At 38.8% G+C, this 25,450-nt stretch overlaps 1 protein-coding gene across 2 annotated transcripts in view; it reads left to right on the top strand.

Annotated features, from left to right (window-relative positions):
• jmjd1cb (jumonji domain containing 1Cb) overlaps positions 1-25,450 on the top strand; it is a 187,651-nt gene that overhangs the window by 50,209 nt on the left and 111,992 nt on the right. For both annotated transcript variants that reach the window (XM_036572263.1, XM_036572264.1), the window contains exon 2: positions 22,255-22,419. In XM_036572263.1, coding sequence (XP_036428156.1) covers positions 22,255-22,419 — 165 coding nt within the window. The remainder of the gene's footprint in view (positions 1-22,254; positions 22,420-25,450) is intronic.

Raw genomic sequence — 25,450 nt, 5'->3', positions numbered from 1 at the left:
CTAACAGACTGGTGCAGAACCAACAACCTGTCTCTGAATGTAGACAAAACTAAGGAGATGGTTGTTGACTTCCGAAGAGTGCGGGGTGACCATGCCCCACTGAACATCGCTGGCTCTGCTGTGGAAATCGTCCAGAGCACCAAGTTCCTCGGCGTCCACATCACAGAGAACCTCACCTGGTCCCTCAACACCAACTCCATAGCCAAGAGAGCCCAGCAGCGCCTCTACTTCCTACGGAGACTGAAGAAAGTTCTCCCCCCTCCCATCCTCACCATGTTCTACAGGGGGACTGTGGAGAGCATCCTGAGCAGCTGCATCATCGCCTGGTTTGGGAATTGCACCGCCTCCGACCGCAAGACCCTACAGCGCATAGTGAGGACAGCTGAGATCATCGGGGTCTCTCTCTCCTCCATCATGGACATCCACACCACACGCTGCATCCGCAAAGCCACCAGCATCGTGAACCATCCATCCCTCACACAGACTTTTTTCACTGCTGCCGTCTGGTAGAAGGTACCGGAGCATCCGTGCCATCACTGCCAGACTCTGCAACAGCTTTGTCCCTCAAGCAATCAGGTTTTTAAACTCATAAAGACTGAACTAAATCCCCCTGCTACACACTCATACACACCTCTTTTGATGCTCTACTTGCACTATCTATCTGGAACATTGTTGCCAATACTGTGTTTACACTGTTTTCACTACCTGAGTAACTGTTTTACTACCTCTGTAACTGCTGTGTATATGTATGTTATCTGATGTAACTTACAGATCACATCATGTTAAATATGTCTGCACCTTATTCCACTACCTCATGTCCTGAAATTTGTGCTGTGTCGGTGCTACATTGTCCGGTCTGTTTACTGTGTCTAATGTCTGTTTAATTTATCGCATTTATTGTATTGTTTCTAGCTTAATTTTTGTTTGCACACTGTCTGCACATTCGCACTTTGTAATTTTGTTCCTTGTTGCACCTTGTTCCTGGAGGAACGTAATTTCACTCCACTGTGTACTTGTACATATATGGAATGACAATAAAAGCCTCTTGACTTGACTTGAGGTGGCATTGCAAAGAATGGAAAGTAAAAATATGTCTTGTAGCTCCAGTCTCAGCTTCATGTGGGGTAAGTGTAAATTTGATATTTATCGCAGAGTTCAAGGTGACAGCAGGACCAGCGTCTCCTCAACAATTTCTTATGCAGTTTAGCCTCTGTCTCTCCGCTTTCAGCAATGAGAGCCGGTGGCTATTCCCTGCCAGGCTGGTGTTGCGGCCGCCGCTCTGTGTGCCAGTGCGCCTCGGTCTAATAACTCTAAGCTTTGTACCGTGCTGCCTCGGCCCTTCGCTCAGAGATAAGAGTGGCAGGCCTGGCCTACCTCCTGTGCACACTTGTTTATATTGAGAAATCGCTGTCCCTTTTGTTTGTCCACAGCGGGATGGGCTGTTTACTGCGCTGTTGGCTGTGTCTCGGGCTTGTTTGCGGTGTCTTCATATTCAGAGTCTTAAGGGTTGCCAGAATGTAGAAGCGTTTGTCTTTTTGGTGTGGCCGTGTAACCAGGGGAAATTCACCAGTTTTAAAAATTTCTGCTTAATTAATTCAAAGGTTAAGATGTAGATTAATTTAGTGGTTTGATGTGAAATGATGCATTGTAGAGGAACTAACTGACTCGTTACAGTGGTGGTGATGGGAAACAGTGGTTGCAGTATCTACACAAATATAGCCATTTTATTTGCTGTGTGTGCTGACAGTGGTTCGCCATGATGATCCCCCCTCCCCTTCGTCTCCAGCTAAGCTCAGCATTGAGGAATCTGTGTGTGTATGTGAGGTGGGGCCCCATTAGAGTGCCAGTAAACAAAGGCATTGTTTAAACCCTGGTGTCAGGGGAAGGCATCTCTCTCTCTCTCTCTCTCTCTCTCTCTCCCTCTGTCTCTTTCTCTCTCTCTCTCTCTCTCTCTCTCTCTCTCTCTCTCTCTCTTTCTTTCTTTCTTTCTTTCTTTCTTTCTTTCTTTCTTTCTTTCTTTCTTTCTCTCTCTCTCTCTCTCTCTCTCTCTCTCTCTCTCTCTCTCTCTCTCTCTCTCTCTCTCTCTCTCTCTCTCTCAGCAGATGGTGCCTCAGGTCATGGCACTGTGTTCTCTCATCTTTATTTCCCTAATGCTCCCTACTCAGGCCTGGCTTTGTTTGCTGTTGTTTTTGTTGTGCTGGGTCGTTTACATCAAGAGGAAGTGCAGTCTGCTGGGGATTTGTCAGAAAAGAGCTTTGACTGTACATAATTTTAATCGATGTGGCTTGCGTGTGCACTTGACCCCCCTAGTGCCTCTGTGTCGAGGCAGAATGTTCAGGAAGGTGATATTGTTGTAGATATTCTCACTTGGGTGTTTTAAGACTTAATGACCTTTAGAGGTAGGGATGCATGATGATGATGCTGCTATCAATCATCATCATCATTCATTCCTACTTGCTGTCAATAAGTGCATAAATATCAGTTTGACTGTATTTAAATGTATTTTTTTGTATTCCGGAAAAGCAGAATCTTTAGGTGATACTGGGCTGCTCCGCTCAAGAATCTACATTGTATTCACTTTACAGCCTTTGGAACCCTTCAGCAATGCGTATTAATTAATTCAGCCAGATTTTGTTCTAATTTCAACATTAATTTCAACATTAATTCTAAGTTGTAGCTCATTGAAATTCTGTTAAAACAAAAATTCTCAGTTGATGCCACATCTGTGTCTTTTATGAGTTTGATGTGTGTACATGCATTTGTATAATTATTTTTTTTTTTGTTACTTTTAAATGGGATGACATCAGAAGTGCACAGTTAAACCTGTTGATACAGAATGCTGATCAAATGTAGTAGAGATGCCATTGATCCAATAGCGGGTATCAGTATCAGGTTGATATCAGCAGAAAATGATAAATAATAATGCTAAATAAACAGTTTAGCATATTTTTTTTTTTTTCATTTTCTAAGTACACATCCTCTACAGAGAAGACATTTCTGCACAATTACTGTTTACTTACTGAATTTAACATATAAAAGACTGAAAATTTATAAAACTCTAAAAAACAGAAAATGTGGCCAGTGCAAAAGTTATGGCACATTTTATATTTTATCTTGAATTTTTTGAGGATGTGTTAACTTGTTTAGAAAATCAACAAAACCTGAAGGTTTGAACTTTTGCATACCACTGTGGTTTTTAAAGAAAAAAATTCAGATTGGGTTATGTCAGAAAAGAAAAGGTATTGTGCCATCTCAGCAGTGTACACGTAATTACTATGAATTATAACTGCACAACTGCTTCACAACAGTGAATATGTATCAGTTCATATGGCTGGCAAACATGCTGCCCAACAGACTTTCACACTGCCGCATCTTTTGTTTTGCTCGGCCGCTGCCACATGTCCTAATATTCAGTTCACTGCTGCTCTTTTTTTGGCCAGTTTTCCTCTGTTGGTCATAGTCAGATCCCATCATATCTTTTCTAAGCTAGCAGCCATGCACCATCACAGAGCATCTCAGTACTGTGTGCGCAGTAGATGTGTAGAACACAGTGCACTAGTTGGTTTGTGGCCAGTCAAGCTTCATATTAGGGGGACAATATTCAGCATTATTGCGAGAAATTATCATGTTAGGCACAGTATACTTTTCTGAGCATGCTTTAGATATTGTCATATTAAAGATCACTGACCAACTGCAAGGACGAATAATTAGATCTGTTTAATTGCATTGTTTGCAGCATAGAATGTGGAACTTCGTTATATTTTTGCTTTATCTCTAATATATTATTTAATTCTATTATAAAAACATAGTTGTAGCAGTCAGGAAAATGTTTAGAATAAAACAATGCCAGAAACATTCCAGATCCTCAGTTAGAGTATGTCTAGTCTGCTTTTCAAGTGACATTGTTTACAGCATATTTATTACTTGTGTTGACAACACCATGAAAATTTTCTACATCTGTTCTTGACTAATAAAAATTCTTATTCTGATGTTTACTAAAATATGGTTGCGAATGAACCTGTGCATTCAAACACATGGAGTCACAACAGGCAGAATAGGACTGTAGAAGTGTTGCAATTATATATTGACTAATGCCTTTTGATACATTATACACACATTGGCAAATCAAAATGTTGCCCTGCATTATTTAGATGGTAGAAAGGGAATGTGGAAGGCAAAACAATGCCCTAAGAAAACTTTCTTTTTGAAATTTAATGCTGTTCTAGCATTATCTGCAAAACTCAGAAAACACATGTAGGGTCACTGATGATTTTTGATTATAAATACAACCACTATATACATCGTGACCCCAGGTTCCCATCTCCGACTCTGTAAAGAAATCGGTGTTACTAATTTTCTCTAGAATGAAGCATTTCGCACCACTCTGAATGGCTTTGTTTACATGTCATCTGTTGAATATTGGAGTAATGTCGAAAAACTTAGTGGAATTCCACTTTGAATGATAAATCAGTTTCCTATTTAGATACCATGAATCAAATAAAGTGCTGCATTGAAAGCATCTGTTCAGCCCAGTGAGTAATTTTGGTACAGGTGTAGCAGCAGCATTCAAATACAACTTGAGTGCACGTACCTGCCTTACATTATTTACCTTCTAAAATGGCAACAATCAAAATAATAAATTAGATTTCCATTATAGCAAAAATCTGTTGTTTCTGATCCTGGCCAATTCTGTTTGTGCATCCCTGATGAATACCTTGATGAATCAAAACTGAGCTTTGACTGGCCAAAATGCTTACAGCACTGTGATTGCTTACAGGGCTCATTTGCATATAGCAGCCTTCTGTAATCTGAGTATCAGAAAGGAAATTTTGTGCTAACAATTAACTATATATTGTACAGCCCTAAAAAACAGAGATGAGGTAAGTGGTGAATAGTAAGCGGTGAAAAATAGAAAGTTGTTTCCTCTGGGCTGAGAGTCACACAGTACTATCTGACGTGTGTGTGTGTGTGTGTGTGTGCGCGCGACAGATGTGTTGAAGCTCTGACAGCTCCTGACAGGAGGGGAAAATGAGGACGCTGTGATATTCACAACCTCGCACACGACCACTCTGCGTACACGTGCCTTCTTTTTTGATACTCTATAAACAAAGATGCCCCCCCAAGTGTCTTGCGAATCGTACAAAGTGACATTAACATCTCATTTCGTCATCGCTGCCACCGTGCCTTATTCTCTTCTCGCCGGAGGGATGATGCCTGTAAGATGAGAGAACACCTTGTGTCCTTACAGCCAGTGCTGTAAAAGAAGCTTTCCTTAACACTAATCTGATGAAACGAGAGCAAAAAAGTGAATATTCTTCTCTTATTCATCTCTCTCTCTCTCTCTCTCTCTCTCTCTCTCTCTCTCTCTCTCTCTCTCTCTCTCTCTCTCTCTCTCTCTCTCTCTCTCTCTCTCTCTGCGCTCCAGTGATTTGAAAGGCAGATTTAGCCACGCTGGGGAAGCGAGGAGTGTGTGTGTGTGTGTGAGCGGTGTCTAACTCCTCCGTGATTGGACTGCAGCGGCCCGAGCCCAGCCAGTCAGGGTAGCCCTGCTGCCTGTAGTGACGGGCAGATTTTCCTCCACCTCCCAGCTCCAGCAGCCGTACACACAGCTGCACGATACGGACAAAAAAACATTTTTGTGATTATATTGACGCACACTGCCGCTGTCTTGTTTTTTATATATATATATATATATATATATATATATATATATATATGTGTGTGTGTGTGTGTGTGTGTGTGTGTGTGTGTGTGTGTGTGTATATATATATATATGGGTATATATATATATACACACACACACACACACACACACATATATATATATATATATATATATATATATATATATATATATATATATATATATATATATACATAAACTACGTTAGCTGGTTGCATGTTAGAAATAAATATCAGTGGGTTCAGACTGTGCACTCTTGTTTCTGGCCGAAATGATTTACAGATGTTGAAACGTGATTATCTCGAGTTCCCTGAAAACCATGAAAATCATCTGGAACATTTGTGATTTGATCAGACACAACACAAAAAAGTTATTTGTCAGAGACTTTGCATGTTACAGCCTTGTATGACATCAGTATTGCAAAGACTGATATCACCGGAATTATTAATAATATATTGCACAGCCCTGTACTCACGCATAGTAGGCTTATGGGGCCAGAGGTCACAGGAATACAGATCTGGGGACAAATTTTTAAAATTTTGGTGCTGCATTTTGGTAAAATCCCCCATAAACACCCCTCCAAAACTTAAATCCAGATTCCTTTAACATCTGAAGCACAGTCACTAACACAAGCAAACAAAGCTAGCTAGCAAAATGCTATTGACAGCCAAAAAGTGTTTTTTTTCAGTTTCTTATTTTTACCAAATGTAATGTGTTGTCCGCACACGACACACATATATATATCAGAGTTGGGCAAATAGTTGGGTAGTTATGGCTGATTACTGAATACACTTTCCTAATGTTTTCCATAACACATTTCATTACAGTACATAAGGTGATGTATACAGAATACATTTCGAATACACTTAGAATACATGTTGATAAGGCACATTTTTTAAATTCGCACTGTATCATGCTGTTAATGGTGGACAGTTTTCTTCATGTAATTGTTCTTTTAATATGTTTCATGAAAAATTTGCTTGTCATATAAATAAGGCTCTGAACATTTTCAACATTTTTTTTTCTTTCTCATAGCCTGCTTCTGTCCACTGCTGCTCTCACAGTCCCCTAAGCAAGTGTCCAGTACAACATCGGTGCAAAAATTTTCCCTTGCAAACATGTCCACTGCTGAGGAGATAATTAGTTTGATCATCTCTCAAGAGTTCAGTAATGCTGAGATAACTAGCATATCACGTTGGTTTATCAGTCTACTCTGGCTTTACTCTGGCTTTAGGCTGTTTTATGTGTATATATGTATGTCTGTATATTTTAAGTACATCATACATTCTGAGTATGTATTCCTAGTACTTGTGTTCCTTTATATCCTAAGCCTGTGCGTGCATAATTGGAGTTTTGTTGGGGTTCTTTTACCGCCATGTTGGCTTGCTTTACATGTATGGGCTGCTGACAGGCTTGTTGTCCATCGGTCAGTATTGACGAGCGCACCATCAACCCCCTACTTTCATGAGCTGTTAGATTGCTTTAGAAATTTTACACTCAGTTTGATCTTACCACATTTAGCCCAAAATTTCTCATGGTTATCCTGATGTCTGGCCCCATGAGATTACAGGCAGAGCTGCATGAGGGAATAATAATCACTCCACTGTCTGGAGCCAGTGGAGAACATGCACATAAACACATACACCACTGAACATGCTTTTAAGTGTGTATTGTTATGTTTGATTATTTTCCATCTGTTTAAGAGGGGTGTGCAATTGTTGGATTTAGGAATCTGCATTTCTCTTTTGTGCTGTGGGCATATGTTGAGGAAAAAATAATCTAATAAGGGCAGAGATTGCCAGCAGACAGCACAAATATCCCACTGAACATCAATGTGTTTTCTCATAGTGGAAGCCAGAGTTGTTGAGCTGTGCCAAGACTGTGCATATATGGCACTGCAATCTACTCTGTGGGAATGTTTCTTCATCAGAGGACAGATTTTAAAAGTGCAGTGGTTCTGTAAGTGTGAAATAGATTATATCTCATCACTTTTGGTTTCTTCAATTGCTTATATTGCACACTGTAATGTGACAAATGCTTTAAGTATCCAGTGGCTACATCGCTGGACCAGACACTGGCCTAATTGTTTCCATCTGTCTTAATAAGAGATGTAATTGAAGGCAGTGCACAGACAGTGTTCGGGTAATGTTTAGAGCTTAACCTCAATATTGATGGTCAAATGTGAATAAACCTTGACCTTTTTTCATCATAGTAATATTAAGCTTTTCTGATATTTACATAGCTGTATAGTCATAAACAACTGTAGCCGTTGTGTAGTCATTATAGTCATTTGTTAGGCACACGTGTGAAGTGTTTTATTAACCCCTCAAATGGCCCGGGCCTCCGTTCCACACTATTGTAGCTTATGAAAAAAATTCTCTCCTGTTGTGATCCTGTATATGTAGCCCTAAAAGACATTTTGCATCACATAGCTAAAAACGGTAGTAGCAGCCATTTTGAAGCCTGAGGTTTATCCATGCTTATGTCAGTTTTTTATAGATATCAGTGTCAGAACCCACAAAATAAAGTCTGTTATAGACTGCTTAAGGCTGCCTCTTCAGGTGAGATAATGGGCTATTAGAGGCAACCAGTACACTGCTGGATGCTGATTGAAACTCATTATGTTCTACATGAGGTCTTTACTCCTCAGTGCCAATATTTTTTTACTTTTTCTGGACCTAGCTAACATCAGCTAAATTAGTTAGCGTAGTTAGCGAAAAAGACACACCAGACCTGGCTACACTATCCCTTTCCTTCTCACTTTAACAGCATGCAACGTGTGATATAATGAATATTTGCAAATGCGACCATAACTGTCATGTTGTGCAGTGTTGTTAAAACATAAAATTGGTGTTTTGCAGAATTGTTAGTCTGTATATTTTTTATCTCTTTCTGTAATAAAGCAAATGCCCGAATAGTAATCTCAGTGTTTTGATAGTGGCACCGAACGGATAACCAAGTACCCGTGCATATCCCCAATTATAGTTCAAATATATCACTCTGATGCACCGAGATGGGAACTGTGGGCCAAAGCTCATATCCTTTGTACATATTCATGTACATATCTACCGATGCCAACTGACCTGCCCGGGGTTAGCATTACAGAGAAAAGTCAAACTTATTTGTGCAGAGTTATAAATGCAGTAAAATTAATAAAATGCAGGCATTTTTGCGTGGTACCCCAGCATTACAATTCTGCTCTGTTTCAACCGAATATTTATTCACTGTTTGTGTTTTTGAACACTGTTCTTTCAAAACGGTGTGAATCACCATGGAAATGATGTATACACGATTTTATCTGTCAAAAACATAAGTAGTCAATATTGTTAGACACCAGCACCAGTTTAAATGAATAGTGCTAGCTTGTTGATTTTGTCATACCAAGAGAGGGAAAAGAAAGGAGCAAGAGAAGAAAAGAGCGAAAGGGTGCATGTGCATGAGTAACCGAACGATGTGTGCTGTTAGTTGCATAGCAACCAGATCTTACATATCATACTGCCTGCACATTTTGTTGTGTTTCTGAGATCAGACTCCCCAGAACACTGCCTCGCTCACATGCCGTGTGTGTGTGAATGCGTGTGTGCCCACTTAATTAAAGCGAAATCAAGAAAATAGGATTTCTGCTGGCTTGTTAGGAGCATTCTTTTCTTTTTTGCAGATGACATGCCCTCAGGCAATCTCTCTGCTTTCTCAGAAAGTTCAGATTCATGAGTTTTGTGCACAGTTGTAGGAGCTTCAAATGAAATATGTTTCAGCTATTTTGTAGGTGTACTGCTTCTCGATTATGTTGGACTGCGTGTTCCTATTGCCATTTACGTTCCTGTAGTAGATTGGCACTGATTGTGCTGCACCTGGAAAGACATATATATATATATATATATATATATATATATATATATATATATATATATATATATATGTGTATATATATATATATATATGTGTGTATATATATATATATATATATATATATATATGTATATATATATATGTATATATATATATATATATGTATATATATATATATATATATGTATATATATATATATATATATATATGTATGTATGTATGTATGTATGTGTGTGTACAATATATATGGTTGATCAAGTAGTCTGTATTAAAAAAATAAAAGTCCAAATGATCAAAATCGGCTTTCATACCATCCATAGCGTTTAAAACTTTCATATAATGGAAGTAGGGATGTTGAATGATATCGGAATCATATCGGTATTAGCAGATATTTGCTTTTATATATATAAAAGAATGTGAAATATATATTTTCATCATGCATATTAGCAACTAATCACTGCCGATTTCTGAGCATCATGTAATCAAGTTTAATTGAACAATCGCTATTTTATTTATTTTGTTTATTTACCTTACCTTAATACTTGTATTCAGACACTGTGCCTGTGCCCAGTGTTCCTAACCTATTCCAGCCCCTATTTTTTAATGCAGGAATTCAGCCTTCTTCTGATTTGCCTTTTTCGGGCATTTCCACAGTCCAGCCTGCTCACGCTCTCCATAAAATGGCTGAATGCTAGACACTCTCATGGCCAGGCCGGTTAGCTCCGGCTCCAGCTCCTCGTCCACAGTGTTGAGGGTTCAGTGGACAGTCAGGCAGCCCCCGCTCTCTGGGCGTCTGACTGCAGTTATATAACGCCTCTGTGGCCCGTCTGAGCTTGAAGCGGTACAAGGCTTTATCCCTTATGCATGTGTGAACAGGCCACGTTTGACCCTTCTAAACATGTACATTTAAAGCTGCTTCCACAACAGCTCCTGTGCTCAGATGACTGGGGGAAGTGATTTTATGTGCATTTTGGGGTCTGTAGATTCTGTATTTATTTCCTGCATGTCTCTAATAATGGTAGAAACTTTTTGTTCTTGTTATTGTGTTTTGGGTTAGGCCAAATAGCTGATAGCCTTTACCACCAGCTGGGCCTGGGGTCCTGAACGGTCAGCTGTGTGTGGGCATGATCTGCTGCCTGTAGTCCAGTGGTGATTCTGGGAGTTTCTTTTTACCTAGGGCCATAATTAGGTCATAGTTTCTGTTCATTGGCCAAATAAATGCTTTCAAGTTGAAAGAACTCCATAATTCTCATAGTATCTCTAAATGCATATGCATCACACATGCTACTGTTATAGCTCATTACATACATTATTCAGTGTACTTTACATTCAATAGCAGCCATTGTAAAACATCTAGCTTTTTAAACCTACCATGTTTAGACATCGAACCTATGAGCAAGTTCTGAAACCAGCCACCTGTGGGGAGAACATTGTGTTTTGTTTTTTGTTTTTTGTTTTTTTTTTAAGCTGAAAATGAAGCGTTCCTGAGAAAAAAGTTATTGCTGTATAATGATTCAGTTCATTGAGTTTAACAACTTTGCCAATGTAAGTCAAGTCAAATATTCTACTGCTTTTCTGGTTTTTAGACTTGTTAAAAAACATATTACTTGTCATACCAAGATCAGAAGGACGGTGTGCATGAAATTTGGCAGACATCTGCTTTTGTGTTCTCCTGAACAATTATTGTAGAGGCCGTTCTAAAAACCTCATCCATTGTTTCTGTTGTACTGTACTGACTGCATAAGGCACAAAATGCTTGGACCCCGAAGATTGCCACTTGCAATGTAATTTGTAGAGGGTTGTAAGGCACTCAGCAGATCAACATGTTCTATATCTTTTTTTTCGGACAAAAACAAAGTGGTAGCTGCTTGTCTTGGTTGCAAACATTGATAATTTATGCTTATTAATAATATTTCGAATGATTATTAATAATAATCATTCTAAAGCATGTGAAAATGAGAACACCTTCACTGCTCTCAAATTTTTCACATGCCTAAAATTGCCAAATGTGTATATAAATGACCATGATCTGCTGCTGGTGAAGGTGATTCTTCTTCAGAATTCCTCTTGTTGACAGCAGAGATCAAAATGAAAAACTCTTCCAATTTACTTGATTGATGTCAGTGGCATGTTCAGCATTTAGAACGGCACATTTGACCGAAAGGCAACAAGTTTGCATATTAATTAATGACATGCTTGTAGGTGGTGACTAATAGCAGAGGGGCACTTAAGGTGCCAGTCAGATTTTTAAGATATCTACTACCCATGCCTAGTCTGCTGTCTTGCATATATTTTATTGGCAGCATTGAGCTTTTTAGCTTTTCCTCTAGCATAAAATATCAGATGCCATGTCCAGGGTGAATCCGATTGTTAATGTAGCGGTGTGATATTGCCGTGTGTCACATAGACAAGCTGGTTTGTGCTGGAGGAGCAGCAGCTTCTGGCTAAATTCACAGTGGGCTCCTTACATGACCTTATTATAGAAAACTGAATTTCCATCGCTTTTTTTGAAGAACACTGTTAGTTTTAAAACACACAATATGGTCCATATATAGAAGCTTTGCTGCAAAAACATAATTGCTTCTGTGATGTCATGAAAACAGTCCTGTTTACATATATCCACCTTGTCAGCCTACAGCAGTTTAGCCCTGCCCGATCATATTGAAGTTCTGTGGAGTGTTTCATCTCTGTGTGCTTTTTGAACGAGTCCCAAAACAGTACAGTCAATCAGAACTGCCTACCTGCCTCATATTATTTATCTCATAAAACTGCAACACAGACACAAACACATTTTCTAAGCCGCTTATCCTTCTGGGTCACGAGGAACTTCAAGACAGATTAACCAAAATAAAAATAATTTGCTGATTTCATGTTGAGACCAAAAGTGTGCAGATTCTGATCCTTAGTTTTAGTAACATAATTTGTTTTTTGTTCGAAAGTTCAACTGGATATTTAGAAGTCTTGATAACTTAAATTTTTATGTTTATAAATTCATTTTGGTCTGCAGCTTCTGCAGGCATGACACAGGCTTCCACTCAGGCTTTACTGAAGGATCGTGATCTCCCGCCTGTTCCATATGCTTTCTCAATCAGAGTGAGCGCCAGGAGTGCTTGCTATAAGGGAGCATGTGGGCGTTTGTGTACGTCTTTGTTGCATGGCTGTTTCTTGGAGTGGTGCTACTATGGAGCGATTTCACATTTTTCACTGTGACTCTTGAGTAGTGAGGGTGAGAAGGGTGATGGTTATCGGATGCTGCTGATGTTCTGATAAGCTCCTGCTGCAGACGCTTGCTGTGAGAACTCAAGATTTTTTCTTTTTCACTGTGTTATTTGCCAGCCATGCAACCTCTGCTCCCTCTGTCAGCGTCCTTGAGCAGTCGGAATGCAAATGAGAGGCCGTGACTGAGCGCAGGAGGTTATTAGAGTTCAGCATGGCCACCGATGATGATTTATTCGCCTGTCTGCCATCCTTCCTTTGTTGTCTGCTCTTTATTATTATACTGTATCCATTAAGTGTTGGTGATATGGTAAAAAAAATTTGTGATACTCGAGGCATTTTCATATTTCATTTTCTGAGGTTCGCAAACAAGGTAGAATGTACAAAATGGAACAGCAAAGCCGTAGTTCCACTTTCAAAGAAGACTTAGAAAAAGTATGATTGCTATTTATTTTACTATTCAGAATTTGCAAAAATAAACTTTAAGAAGATAATGACGATTGTGTCATCATGGGATGTCATGCAAGTTGTTATTATGTACTTGTTGTAGTTACAATTGAGTGGTCCCTCTGGATCATTGGTGCCACAGGATCTGGCTGCATTGGCTAAAATAGGTCTGAGTTTGAAAGCTGATCAGGCCTGGATCTTTAATTCCGGTTGTGTTGCTATCAGCTGCTGTCCCGTCCTACTGGAAGTCAGCACGAGGAGCAGCTTCTGGATGGTCTGAAAAGCATGACGTCAGCCAGCATTGGTGTGCACTACAGTGAAAGTGGAATATACAGTGCTCAGGCCAGGGCAGAAAGCACTGCTGAGCACAAAATATGTCAACTGACACAGTTTACCCAGAAATGTACATTTTCCTGCTGATATAAAGATCAGGTAGAGCTGCAATGCAATTTTGGTCATGTTCATTAATGTGTTACTGTGCAAAATGCTTTGTGCATTGTTGCTATTGTGAAAACCTTTTATTATTTATGTCTGTCATTTAATGATGCCAGCTGCCCTTTACATTGTGTGTACATTTCATGATGGCTGGACCAATAGAACAGTCCAGAACTGTCAATGTGAAAGACAACATTAAAGCCTGTGTTTGGTGACTGTTGAGAATTACCATGGTAGCGGCCCCCAGTGACGTAAAAGTGAACTGTGTTTATTTATTGATTTATTTCATGCAAACAGTATAATACTATTATACAGTATAATACTTATAATGTTAATTGTTACCTCAGGCTGAGCTGCTCCAAGTTCCACAGGTAACCAGTCAAGTTCTTAAAACAAATATTAAAGAGGAATTCCACTGATTTTTCCAGATTTTTGCATACTTTGATGGTTGAAATGTAAACAGTCATTCAGAGTTTGATGTCAAATGGTTAATTTTAGAGAAACTTTCCTGCTTTTATCTTTTTACTGTGGTGGTGATAGGAATCAGAGGTCTGCAACACATATATAGCCCAGCACATACAGATACAGCCATTTTATTTACTATCCAAAATGATTAGTGAAACTACATGTGTCTTTAGAGTTTTTATGTATAATGATCGTTGTAAAACAGTGGTAAATCTGGAAAAAAAATCCCACTACATTCAAACTAACTCTGCCGTATGGGGGCTGTACTTTAGTTTGCCTAGGTCTCGCTGTGAGTTATTTACTTGATTCAAGACAGTGCTACATTACAGCCACCAGTAGGGAGATTTAAACAGAATGAGTTATACAAAACTTGGTGACCAAAAAACACTCTTGATAAAGAACTGCATGTACCTCTCTGCCAGGAATGGACTTTAGGGCTTGATGTCAAAAGGATTGTAAAGTAATGTCTAGGGCATCAGACAGCGTATTCATAACCATTTTATGTAATAATTTTCTGTGAGGGAGCGTATAGGGGGCATAAAATGCTTCAAATGTTCCGTTCCTATCATCACTGCTGTGAACAATTCTGACTCATTACATTTTGAACATTTCACATCAGGCTACTCTGAATGACTTTGTTTAAATCTTAAATATGTGGCAATTTTATTGGTGTAATTTTTAAAAAATGTTTAAGCTTAAACTCACAGTCTTATTTGCTTTGCACCTGCATCTGCTTCAGACTAAGGAACTGCCCCAAAATTATCAGAGACGAAAGTGTTGCTACTATTTTACTATTATTATTATTATTAGTAGTAGCAATAGTAGTAGTAGTAGTAGTAGTGGTGGTAGTAGTAGTGGATACTTTGTTAATGTCCATGCACTATCATTATGTTTACTGTGTATTTTCAATGCAGAGCCCACAAACAGTATGAATTAACACTTTGTGTACATTATTGTGGTGATATTTTTATCATCTTCCGGGTTTCTCTTAGTCAAGCAGTACTGGTACATGTGCGTGTGTGTATATATGTGAGTGAGAGAGAGAGAGAGCTGGCGCAGTGTTTGATATAGAGATAGTGGAGCTGTTTAGTTGGCTGGTTGTGAGCTGATTGGTTAATGATGGGGCAGAATGTTCTGACCTCGAGAGCGTGCGGTCTGTAACCTGCGCTGACCCATTTCCTGCCTGCTGCGGCCGCACATCTTTCATTTTCTAAAGGATGGAGACAATAAACCACACACTGCATTCAAACATGACCTCAAAATCATTCTTCTGTCTATTGGTCTATGGGCAGATAAGCCCGAATCAACACTGCAGTTGGCCGAGCATGCTCCAGCCCCTGCTGAATCAGACAGAACCGCACCATCTGTCTCCGTACTGTACTCCAGTTAATCCCCAGAGGAGCTGTGCACAGACGTGCCCTCCAAGAAGCCTCCACCAAACCTCTTCCCTCTTTGTCCTTCTCTCCAGTCTCTCCTTTCCATCTCTCTGATGCCCCTGTACACACTCTGCAGTTTGTGCATCTGAAGGGGGCGATTCAGCTGCATTAGTTGAAATGGTACAATTCTTATTGATTTTAATAACATTTAGTACAGTACTGTGAAAAAGTCAAGGACCACCCTTCCTTTATCTAATTTCCAACCAAAACAAAAGATATTCATTGTTCAGGAGATATTTCTCAAGAGATTGGATGTAAGATAAATCACTTGCAAGAAAGGAGAAAATCAGAGAAGATAACTGAAAAGGAGTTCCCTTTCAAGGAACATATAAGATATAAAGCAAATGAGACTCCTAACAATCATGCAAGATCAGGTAGACCACCAAAACTATCACTATCAGATAAACAGCACTTAAAGATCTTTGAGAGAGAGGAGAAAATCAAGCTCCACTCTTGCTTCAGATCTGGGAAAAAAACATCCACAGCTTCAGTTGCTGTCCATCATCTTTGAGAAAAGGAAATAGACCAATAAGAACAAAATGTGCAAATCAAACGAAGAAGCTGCTGGTGTTCTTGGAGTCCTGACCTCAGCTTCATTTAATGAGTTTGGGATTTCTTGGATCGTGAGCAGAAAACGCAACCACCTTCTAAGACTGGACTTTGGAAGAAAAATATCCCTGCAGATTTGTTTGAAAAACTGAAAACAGTGCTTCCGAAAAGGAATAGAAAAATTAAAAAGTGAATGTACTGAATACAAAAAAAGCGATACTATTTAGTTGTTAAGGTTTCTGTGTAATTTCCTGTTTTGTTTCCTGCTTGCACTTAACAAATAAGTGTCGCTGACTTGTACACAGTACTGTATGAACTCATTTCTTTATACAAATATAAAAGCTGTTTTCAAATGTAAAAAGCCAAAAACAAAAAAGTGAGTGTATTGTTTTCAGTGTCTCTTTCACTACCAAATGAATAGTTCTGCCAATAAAATTAATACACTAAATGCATTTTTGAAAACGATTCTTGTACCAAAAGAATTGAGTTGTGGTGGAACTTGAGACTTTATGATTCACTGAATCGTTTCCAAAAGATCCTAAAGGTCATTGTGAGATCAGAGATTTACAGCCCTGATGTAAACAGTCCAGCCTCCAGCCACAAGAATCAAATCAAATCGAAATGTGATGAAACTGAAGATGCCGTGTTGCACTGAATTGTTTCCCAAAGAATCATAATTGAGCTGAATTGTTGTGAGGTCAGAGATTTACGCTCCTGTTCTCTAATCCCAGAGAGTTGGCGTGGGTGCAGTGCGTCCACGGGTCACTGGGAGCCTGCATGCAGCGCACTTGCACAAAACAGAACGACCCCTCTGGCCTCAGTGCCACATGTCAATTTTTAATGAGGCTGAATGTTTGTTTTTTTTTTTTACATGGCTTCAGTGGCTCATGAGGGACATTGGGGTGGGGCGAGTTTAGAGAGTGAGAGAGAGGTGGTGTGGGAGAGTGAGGGGAAAAGCCAGGCTTCATGATCCCTGCAGTGGAGACTGGAGTATGGGAGTGGTGTGTCACTCCTGCCAACCAACATAAGGGGGGGGGGCAGTCACACTGAAGGAATGAGAGAGAGGAGAGACCAGTTTGGTTCAGACTAGTTTAGGCTTTTCTTTATTGTATCTCCATTTTTTTTTCGATTTTTACTTTTCAACATCATTTGAACAGAGCAGCGGTCCTGTGAAAATTTCATGATGAATAGATCAATAGAAATGCTCCAGAATTGCTTGGAATAAAACCTCTTTATCTTAACTTGCATTGCAAGTAAATGTTTTTGCCCTCTACTGTAAACTTTGCATATTAGAGATGCTTGTTTTTCTTTGGACAGCAATACGTGTCTCTGTATATGTGTGTGTATTAGATTTTTTTTATCTCCTCTTATGTTTCTGCAGTTTGCAGTGTTTAAAGGGGAATTCCACTAAATGTTCAAAATACCTGTATAATTAGGGGGTTAATGGACGTGTGTAACTATCTTACAAAAAGTTATTACATGAAATGGTTTACAATATCCTGCGGACACCTGAGACGATAATTTTGATATAAAACTTTGACCTAAAACTCAATTCATGGCAGAGCGGTACATGAAGGGCATTGTAAGGTAAAATACTACCTTTTCTTTCCCAAATTTAAAACTATTTTAACATTTATGAACCTTATATTGCACTGGTCATTTTGGACAGTAAATAAAATGGCTATATCTGTATTGTAGACATCATGACCCCTGGGTCCTGTCACCACCACTGTAAAGTATTGGTGAGTTTCTTTACAGTGCACCATTTTACATAAAAACAGAATTATTATGGAGAAATTTAAAGAAGTTAAAGCAATTGAACTGAATCGAATGTGATTGAATTGAGGTGGAGAAAGAGAGCCAGTAGGGATCAGAGCCAATGCAAATGCAAAGCAAGCGTAAATTATAGACAAATTCCATGGTAATTCAGTGGTTAAAAAGGTAAATAAAATCTTTGAGTGGTTTGATGTGAAATGGTGCAGTGTAGAGAAACTTACCATCTTTTCACAGTGGTGGTGATAGGAACCAGGGGTTACAGTGTCTACAGTGCATGTATAGCCATTTTATTTACTGTCCAAAATTAACCTACACAAGTATTGTACGTGTTTGTATGAAATGTTGATATGATAGTTGTAAATCTGAAAAAAATCCATTTTCTCTGAGGACTTTTTTGCCTGACAGCGCCCTGTATGTACCTCTCCACCTTTAATGGATTTTGAACATACGTATTAGGCCAAAACTCTCAGGCATCAGACAGCATATTCATAACCATTTCATGTAATAACTTTCTCTGATGTAGCTTTTAGAGGAATTAAACTCTTTAGATGGATTTTATCACCACCACTTTGAGCAATTCTGACTTGGTAAGTTTCTCTAGAACAAAGTATTTTGCGTCAAACCACCCTGAATGACCTTCTGTACATGTTAAAGACTTAATTATGCAGAAACTCTGAAAAATCCCCTTTAAAACTGGTGGGTAAAAGGTAAGGGTTACATGTCAATTTTCCGTTTGACTTAAATACATAAATCCAATGTAAAAAATTATATTATAATTTGTTTCTCCATCATGTTCAATAAACCTGAATGAATTAAATAACGTTTAAATTAAAAGTACTTGTAGGATTTATGCAATTCTTTTACATAACATTTATGTATTTCTGAAGAATTAATAATACCTTCTGTATTCACAGCACAATTACTAAGACTGTGTGAATGTATTAAATGACAATACATGTTTAATTCACAAACATTTATTGTAGTCCAAACTGTATTAAACTGTATTTGCTGAGGCACACTGCAAGACTTTTGTACCCATTAACATGACAGCAGACCTAGCAAGGATGCTAGCTAGCTAGTTCGCTGGTGTTGTCTGGAGTATCTCTCAAAATAAGCAAAATGAAACATTAATATATGGTCAAAAAAATTAAAAACACAAGTTAATGCGCATCACTATTTCATTGCAGTTGCACTGTATAACAAAGGATGGCAGGAGATTGTAAAAATAAAAAGAGCTATTTCATGTCAACCATGCCAGCTGAAGCAATTTCCTCATTGATGATGCATTTCCTGTTACTATTGCACATGCGCACTGCCTCCTAATAAGATTTAGTGGAAAAAATCAAATAGGTCTTATACAGTTAAATTAAATCTGTTTTGGATTTATCCAAATTGGGTTGCTTCTAATCAATATAAATAAGTAAAGTTTTTAAAATAAGTTTTATGTAAAATATTTGCTTAATGTTTATGATGGCCATAATTAATTTTTTTGAGTATATAGAGATAAAGGGTGCTCCTCACCTGTTTCGCTCTCTCACTCCGACACACAGTCATTTACGCAGTAAAGAGTAAGGAGGAGGCTCTGAAAGGCTGTCAGAGTGATTAAAAACGCAGCAGGCGCAGTGAATCATTTTTGGTTTGAGTCCACATTACGCAACGGCTGTCTGTTAGCCAGCGTGGCGTAAGCTGCTGCTACTGCTACTGCTATAGGGCATTTCAGTGCATGTGCAACAGGAGGAAGAGGAGGTTTCCCTCCATTTGTTACCTCACCTCCACTCTTCACATTGCTTCATTAGTCTACATTTAAAAGCAGTCCTATTATATAGTGTACATTAGAACAGGGTTCCCAAAATGTTTTCACACTAGCCCCCATGCTTGTCCTGAGACTGACAAGATCTATGACGTGAAATAAGACAAACTTAAGCTTTGAGTCTTCTTTTTTCTTGCTATACCTTATTTTGAGCAAAACAAGAGCAAGAGCATACCATGATAAAAGAAGGAAACGTACAATCTAAAAAAAGAAAAGAAGGTTCATCAAGGGTTCTTTAGTAAAGACAGTGGTTCTATAGAGAACCATAAACACTCATAGAACCTTTTGCATGCTAAAAGGGTTCTTTGCATGGTGAAATGGTTCTTCAGATTGATGGAGAATGTGTTGTGTTCTATATAGAACCTTTTTGAAAAGAGTTCATAAATTTACAGCATTTGGCAGATGCTCTTATCCAGAGCAACTTAGAATTTGATCATTTTACACAGGTAGGCGAAGGTAACGTTAGCAGTCTTGCCCAAGGACTCTTATTGGTATCGGGTAGGGTGCTTGAACCCCAGTAGTACAGCATAGAAGGCAGAAGTGTTATCCTCTATTCCATACCAACCACCAATAGTGCCCAAAAAGGATTCTTCTGTTGTTGTTGTTCAATGTCAAGCTTGTAACAATAGAAAAATCCTTTTTGGTGCTAAATAGGATCATATACAGCACATTCTCATTCTTTATCTGAAAAACCACTCCACCCATGCAAATGGTTCAGTGTTCATGGTTCTATATAGAACAACTGCCTTTTCTAAAGAACCTTTGAAGCACGGATTTTTTAACAATATAGGCGTAACCTATTATATAGTGAGACGAATAGAAAAATAATAAAATAATCATGGCAAATGCTCAACATAGTGATGTTTGAGTGCCTTAGCACCATGACGTGCAATACCATCTCCAGACTTGCTGGGTGCTAGGGTGGGATAAATGCAAATACAAAGTTACACAGAAGCTTCAACAATTAAAGATAATATATTTTTACAGTATTTAGAGTGCCTACCCTCCACCTTTATTACAGCTTCCATTCTTTTAAAGAGACTTGCTTGCAGTTTTTAAAAGAAATCTACAGGGATAGTTTTCCACACCTTCAAAGTTCAGTCTTAGAAGTTGGTTTCATTGTCAGCTTCTTGTGATCCACATAATCCCACACACATTCAGTGATGTTGTGGTCTGGAGTCATTGTTCTGCGATCAACAGCAGCTTCTTTGTTTGATTTGCATATGTTCTTAATGGCAGTTTTGACTGGAAATTAAATAACTGAAGGGTGGTCTCTGACTTTTGCACAGCACTGTATGTTTTGGTATTAGAATGAGCGTATGTCTTGGCATTAGAATGAGCGTGTTGGCCTACTGCTCAGTGTCATTCAACATGAAATATCAACGGCACAAATTTGGCTAAAGCAACCTTGGTGTATTCCAGACTTCATGACAGCAAAGACAAAAAACTAAAAAAACAAAACACAAAAAAGGCATAGGATCCCTCGCGACCCTCACACTGCACCCTTCATTTTAACAACCACCAGGTTAGAAGACATACAGGAAGCATTTTTATGATAGAGCACAGTACAGCTAACGATTATTTCTATTATTGATTAACCTGTCATCTAGGCTTTGTGGATCGGTGAGCAGTGACTGTTCCCCTGGAAGAAATGGTGGCTCTGCTCGATAGTCATCGATGGCAGCACTTCAGTGACCATACCCACCTCTTAGTGACACATAAGATCAGAAGACAGTGGGTTTATATATGGCTATACCACCAACGCTGCTCGAAAAATTAACTGTGTACAGCTGTCTGTTAGAGTCTGAAGGAGTCCAGCATGAATGACCCTGACCATTTTAATTTTTCAGACTGTACATCGTCGATAGAGGCTACAGAAAAACAAAGGGAATGAGTTATTTAGGTTTCAGAAGTTGCTGCCAGCCTCAAATTCTTTTCAGCGTTTAGAAGACTTCAGGCCAAAATAACTTTTGGCCGTCAGGATTTCATTTAATCATTAATGTGTGTCCCCCACAAAGAGCACTTTCTTCTCACTTTGTCTGAAAATATGATCGTTGCAGTGTTGCTGGGAATTCACGCCTCATTTCTTCCTTCTTTTTTTGCAAAACCCCCACATTCATCCAGCTCCAAACATGTGTGTTAGCTCTACTGCAGGCTGTGATTAACTCTCCAGGAACGCTGTCTCTCTCTCTCTCTCTCTCTCTCTCTCTCTCTCTTTCTCTCTTTCTCTCTTTCTCTTTCTCTCTCTCTCTCTCTCTCTCTCTCTCTCTCTCTCTCTCTCTCTCTCTCTCTCTCTCTCTCCCTTGATAGTTTGTATCTTTCTGGGGGGATTCCCCAAAGTCCCACTGTAACCATTGTACAGCTCCGAGACACAACACAGCTCCCTGAAACCCAACAAGTTCATGCCAGCTTTGTAAACTTGGCTCAGATGCTGCAACTTAAACAAACTGCCCCCTACAACCCCCCCCCCTCTAGAAATAAAGCTGGTGGGAAAAAGAAGCACTTCTTTAAAATTGTGGGTGGAAAAACTCTTAAGCCTAATCCATGTTGTTCTGCTAATAAGCCCTTGCCGTCTGTCCTGTTTTAGGTGTATGTGGAGTTTGATGATTTGGAGTGGGAGAAGCGCGAGTGGGTGAAGGTGTACGAGGACTTCCGGATCTTTCTGTTGGAGCAGCAACTTGTCTGGGCCAAGAGGAAGGAGGGCTCACAGCTACAGACGACCCGTGCCAAGCAGATCCAGTGGCCCGCTCTGGTGAGTCCTGTTGCGCTCGCTCAGCTAGGGGTGCACAACGTGGCAAAAATATGTCATGATGCCATATTTTCATGCAATGTAGCATGGTGTTTTTCTGAGACACAACAGAAAGACTATGAAACAATTTAGTTCAGTAGGTGAGCATTTATTTAAAAAAGCAATTAAACAAAAAAAATCCACCCCTTCAGAATTTAGAACTGGCTAATATAACCCCCCTTGCAAATAAACCGCTTTTAAAAAGGCATGAATTTACAATGTGTTCAGCTAAACTAGCTCTTTTTTGTTTGTTTTTTTTCATACATGAACAATATCTGTTGAATCTAAAAGCATTTTCAGACAAAATGTATTATGGGTTAGGGTGCATTTTTTGTGCATTAAAAAAAGAAAGCTTTGAAATGCTAAACAGTGGAATGAATACAGTCATATGTGAAAGTTTGGGCACCCATGGTCAAATGACACATTTTATTGATTTTCCAAGTGAAAATAAGTAGACATCTTCTACAGAGAACTTGTCTGCGCATTTTAATGCACTATTACTGTTTATTTGCTGAATTTAACAAATGAGACATGTATCCTCGGAAAGAGCTGTGTCATGTTGTTTTGTTAACATATCAATATCAATTAAGCGCATTCTCACTGCTGAGGAAATTTGCTGAATAATTCTACCCTCACTCCACCACTGTTCTCTTTTGTCCTCTCTCTTGTTTTGTCTCATTTACTGTTGCCCTTAAGGTTTAGTTCAAGAAAGGAGCTATCTACACATGCAAATAAAACATGCTGCGGTCCATCACTTCTAACAGGCGTAAACAGTACTGTCTTTTACCGCAGTTAAATGTTGAGTGGTTAAAATAGTTGGACTTTGTAACCTGACTTGTAAGCTGAGCTCACTTATTCCCAAAGTCCCTTTTAAGTTTTACTGGCTTGTGGAAATGAACTCTGGTGGAGCACCACCTGTTGCTATAGACTTAGTTACACAAGAGTTATTGTTGACCGAAAGTACAACTTCCACCTGGTATCTGACAAGCTTTTACTCTTTTGAGTTAGTACAAAGGCATTAAAAAACAGACACTTGCAGTCATCTCCTGTTTTACACATTTTAGTGTTTTTTTTTTTTCTGTCCTCACACACTTTCAGTGATTTTGCAAATTTCAGATTTCAGTTCTTGCTAATGAGCTGAGAAGTTGGATCTGGTGTGTTTGGTGATTTACAAATGAAATAGGATTTGAAATGTATAACACTTTTATTTTAAATATTTTGACAGACAATGAATACTTCAGTTAATTATTAGGTTGAAAGGAATTGTCAGTGTTCTACAGAGCTTCTGAAATGTACAGTAAGGCCTTTTTATCTGACCATTAGTTGGCGTATAAATAATTGTTCCTGTTGTTCATTGTATTCAGCTATAAGTAAAAGCCTAACGTGGGTAAACCTTGATTCCTAGCTGTCGATATTTAAGGTCTCAGCATATTTCTCATATCAATGACGGTCGCCTGGCTTTGCCGAACAAAATGACACAGTTGCGGAGAAAACAGACAACCACAGACGTTGCACGGGGCTTTAGTGCACATAGCAGCTGGGCGAACTCTATGGTCAAAACCACTACTCAACAAAGCCTGTGATTGGTGAGTAAAAAGAGGCAGGCCATGAAACAAAGATGGACAACTTGAACTTGTTTCACAAGAGGTATGCTAGGCACTTCGGCAGCAACACAAGTATTTCACAGTTAAACACACATTTGTTAAATAAATAATGAATACTTCCTAAATGTAAGATGTTAAGTCTGTTATTCAGTAGTACTAACTAGTGGTAAGCACCAGAACATAGTTATCTTGTGTTTAGGTTCACAAGGTTCTTGCAGCATTCATGCAGCATTTTGCATGTCGCCTTACTGTGATAAAATTGTTTTCTAGTGATGGAACTTATAAAATGTCATGGCCTCACTTGCAGTAGTGTAGTGTAAGCCTCTAAGCTCACAAAGGTGCTTTTGGCTTCGCGCAACCCTTGCAAACTTCTTTTTCACAAGAAGTATGCTGAGCGTCTTTATAGCTCCCCACTTAAAACGGACAGAGCTCCAGCTCAAATTAATAAAAATACTTACTGTTGCCCTCTAAAGGTTTCATTGCACCATCCAGAAATTGGCAGTTTTGTTTTTTTTCGTAAGAGCCATAATCAGTCTCAATAAATGCATTTTCTGCTTTTTGCCTCAGTCAAACTATTAAAAACGTGCTAAATTCACACTGTTGTGAACACATGATTGTGTGAAAATATAATTGTGAAAGCTGACAACTTTGGAACATAACTGCAATGAATTAAAACTTTTGCAAAAATTTTGTAATAATGGTGACAGGCCTAGTAACAGTTGCTGTGAATGTGGTCGGAGCCTGGATCTTTCATTTGTGATAGAATTTCTCGCAAAGGCAGCAGTATCGCTACCTTGCTTGATGCCGAGCTTTACATCAAATACATCACAACATTGCCAGCACACCGACAGCTCATTGCTGTTGGTTAGCATTTAGCTGTTAGCATTGGCTGTCATTATCTTTTACCCTGAAAAATGTCTTTTAAGAAGCCTAGCTTCCTGAAGTTTTTATAAACAAAATGTGGTGTCTTACATACATGAAACATTCGCCTCACGGACAAAAGATTTACTGCTAAAAAAAGCACTAAATTTTCACTGGGTTTATTGGCTAGGCTGCCTAAGCATTAGCTTACCTTGAACCTCAGGTTATATTAGCTGAATTAGCAAACAGACGCTTGCAGCGGACGTGAGCTTACATGAGCTAAATTAACAAACAGACATAATAAAGAGCTACCATGCTTGTTCTGAAATTATGAAATAAAAAAAATAATAGCCAAGTTGAATACTTTTTTAGAAATAAACTGAAGGAAAAAGAAAATGGCTATATTTTACAGCAGCGCTATGTAAGATTTTTTTGATTAAGTTGAAAAAAGTAGTATTGCTGTGTCAGGAGAAAAAAAGGCTAAAATATGGCCTCCATGCGCTGCTGCGAGAAGTTTTTTGGACCACATC

The sequence above is a fragment of the Colossoma macropomum genome, unplaced genomic scaffold, assembly GCF_904425465.1.
Source record: "Colossoma macropomum unplaced genomic scaffold, Colossoma_macropomum, whole genome shotgun sequence".
In the NCBI taxonomy this organism is placed as follows: Eukaryota; Metazoa; Chordata; class Actinopteri; order Characiformes; family Serrasalmidae; genus Colossoma; species Colossoma macropomum.
The sequence above is the reverse complement of the archived record's forward strand: the minus strand, read 5'-3'. Positions and strand labels throughout refer to the sequence as shown.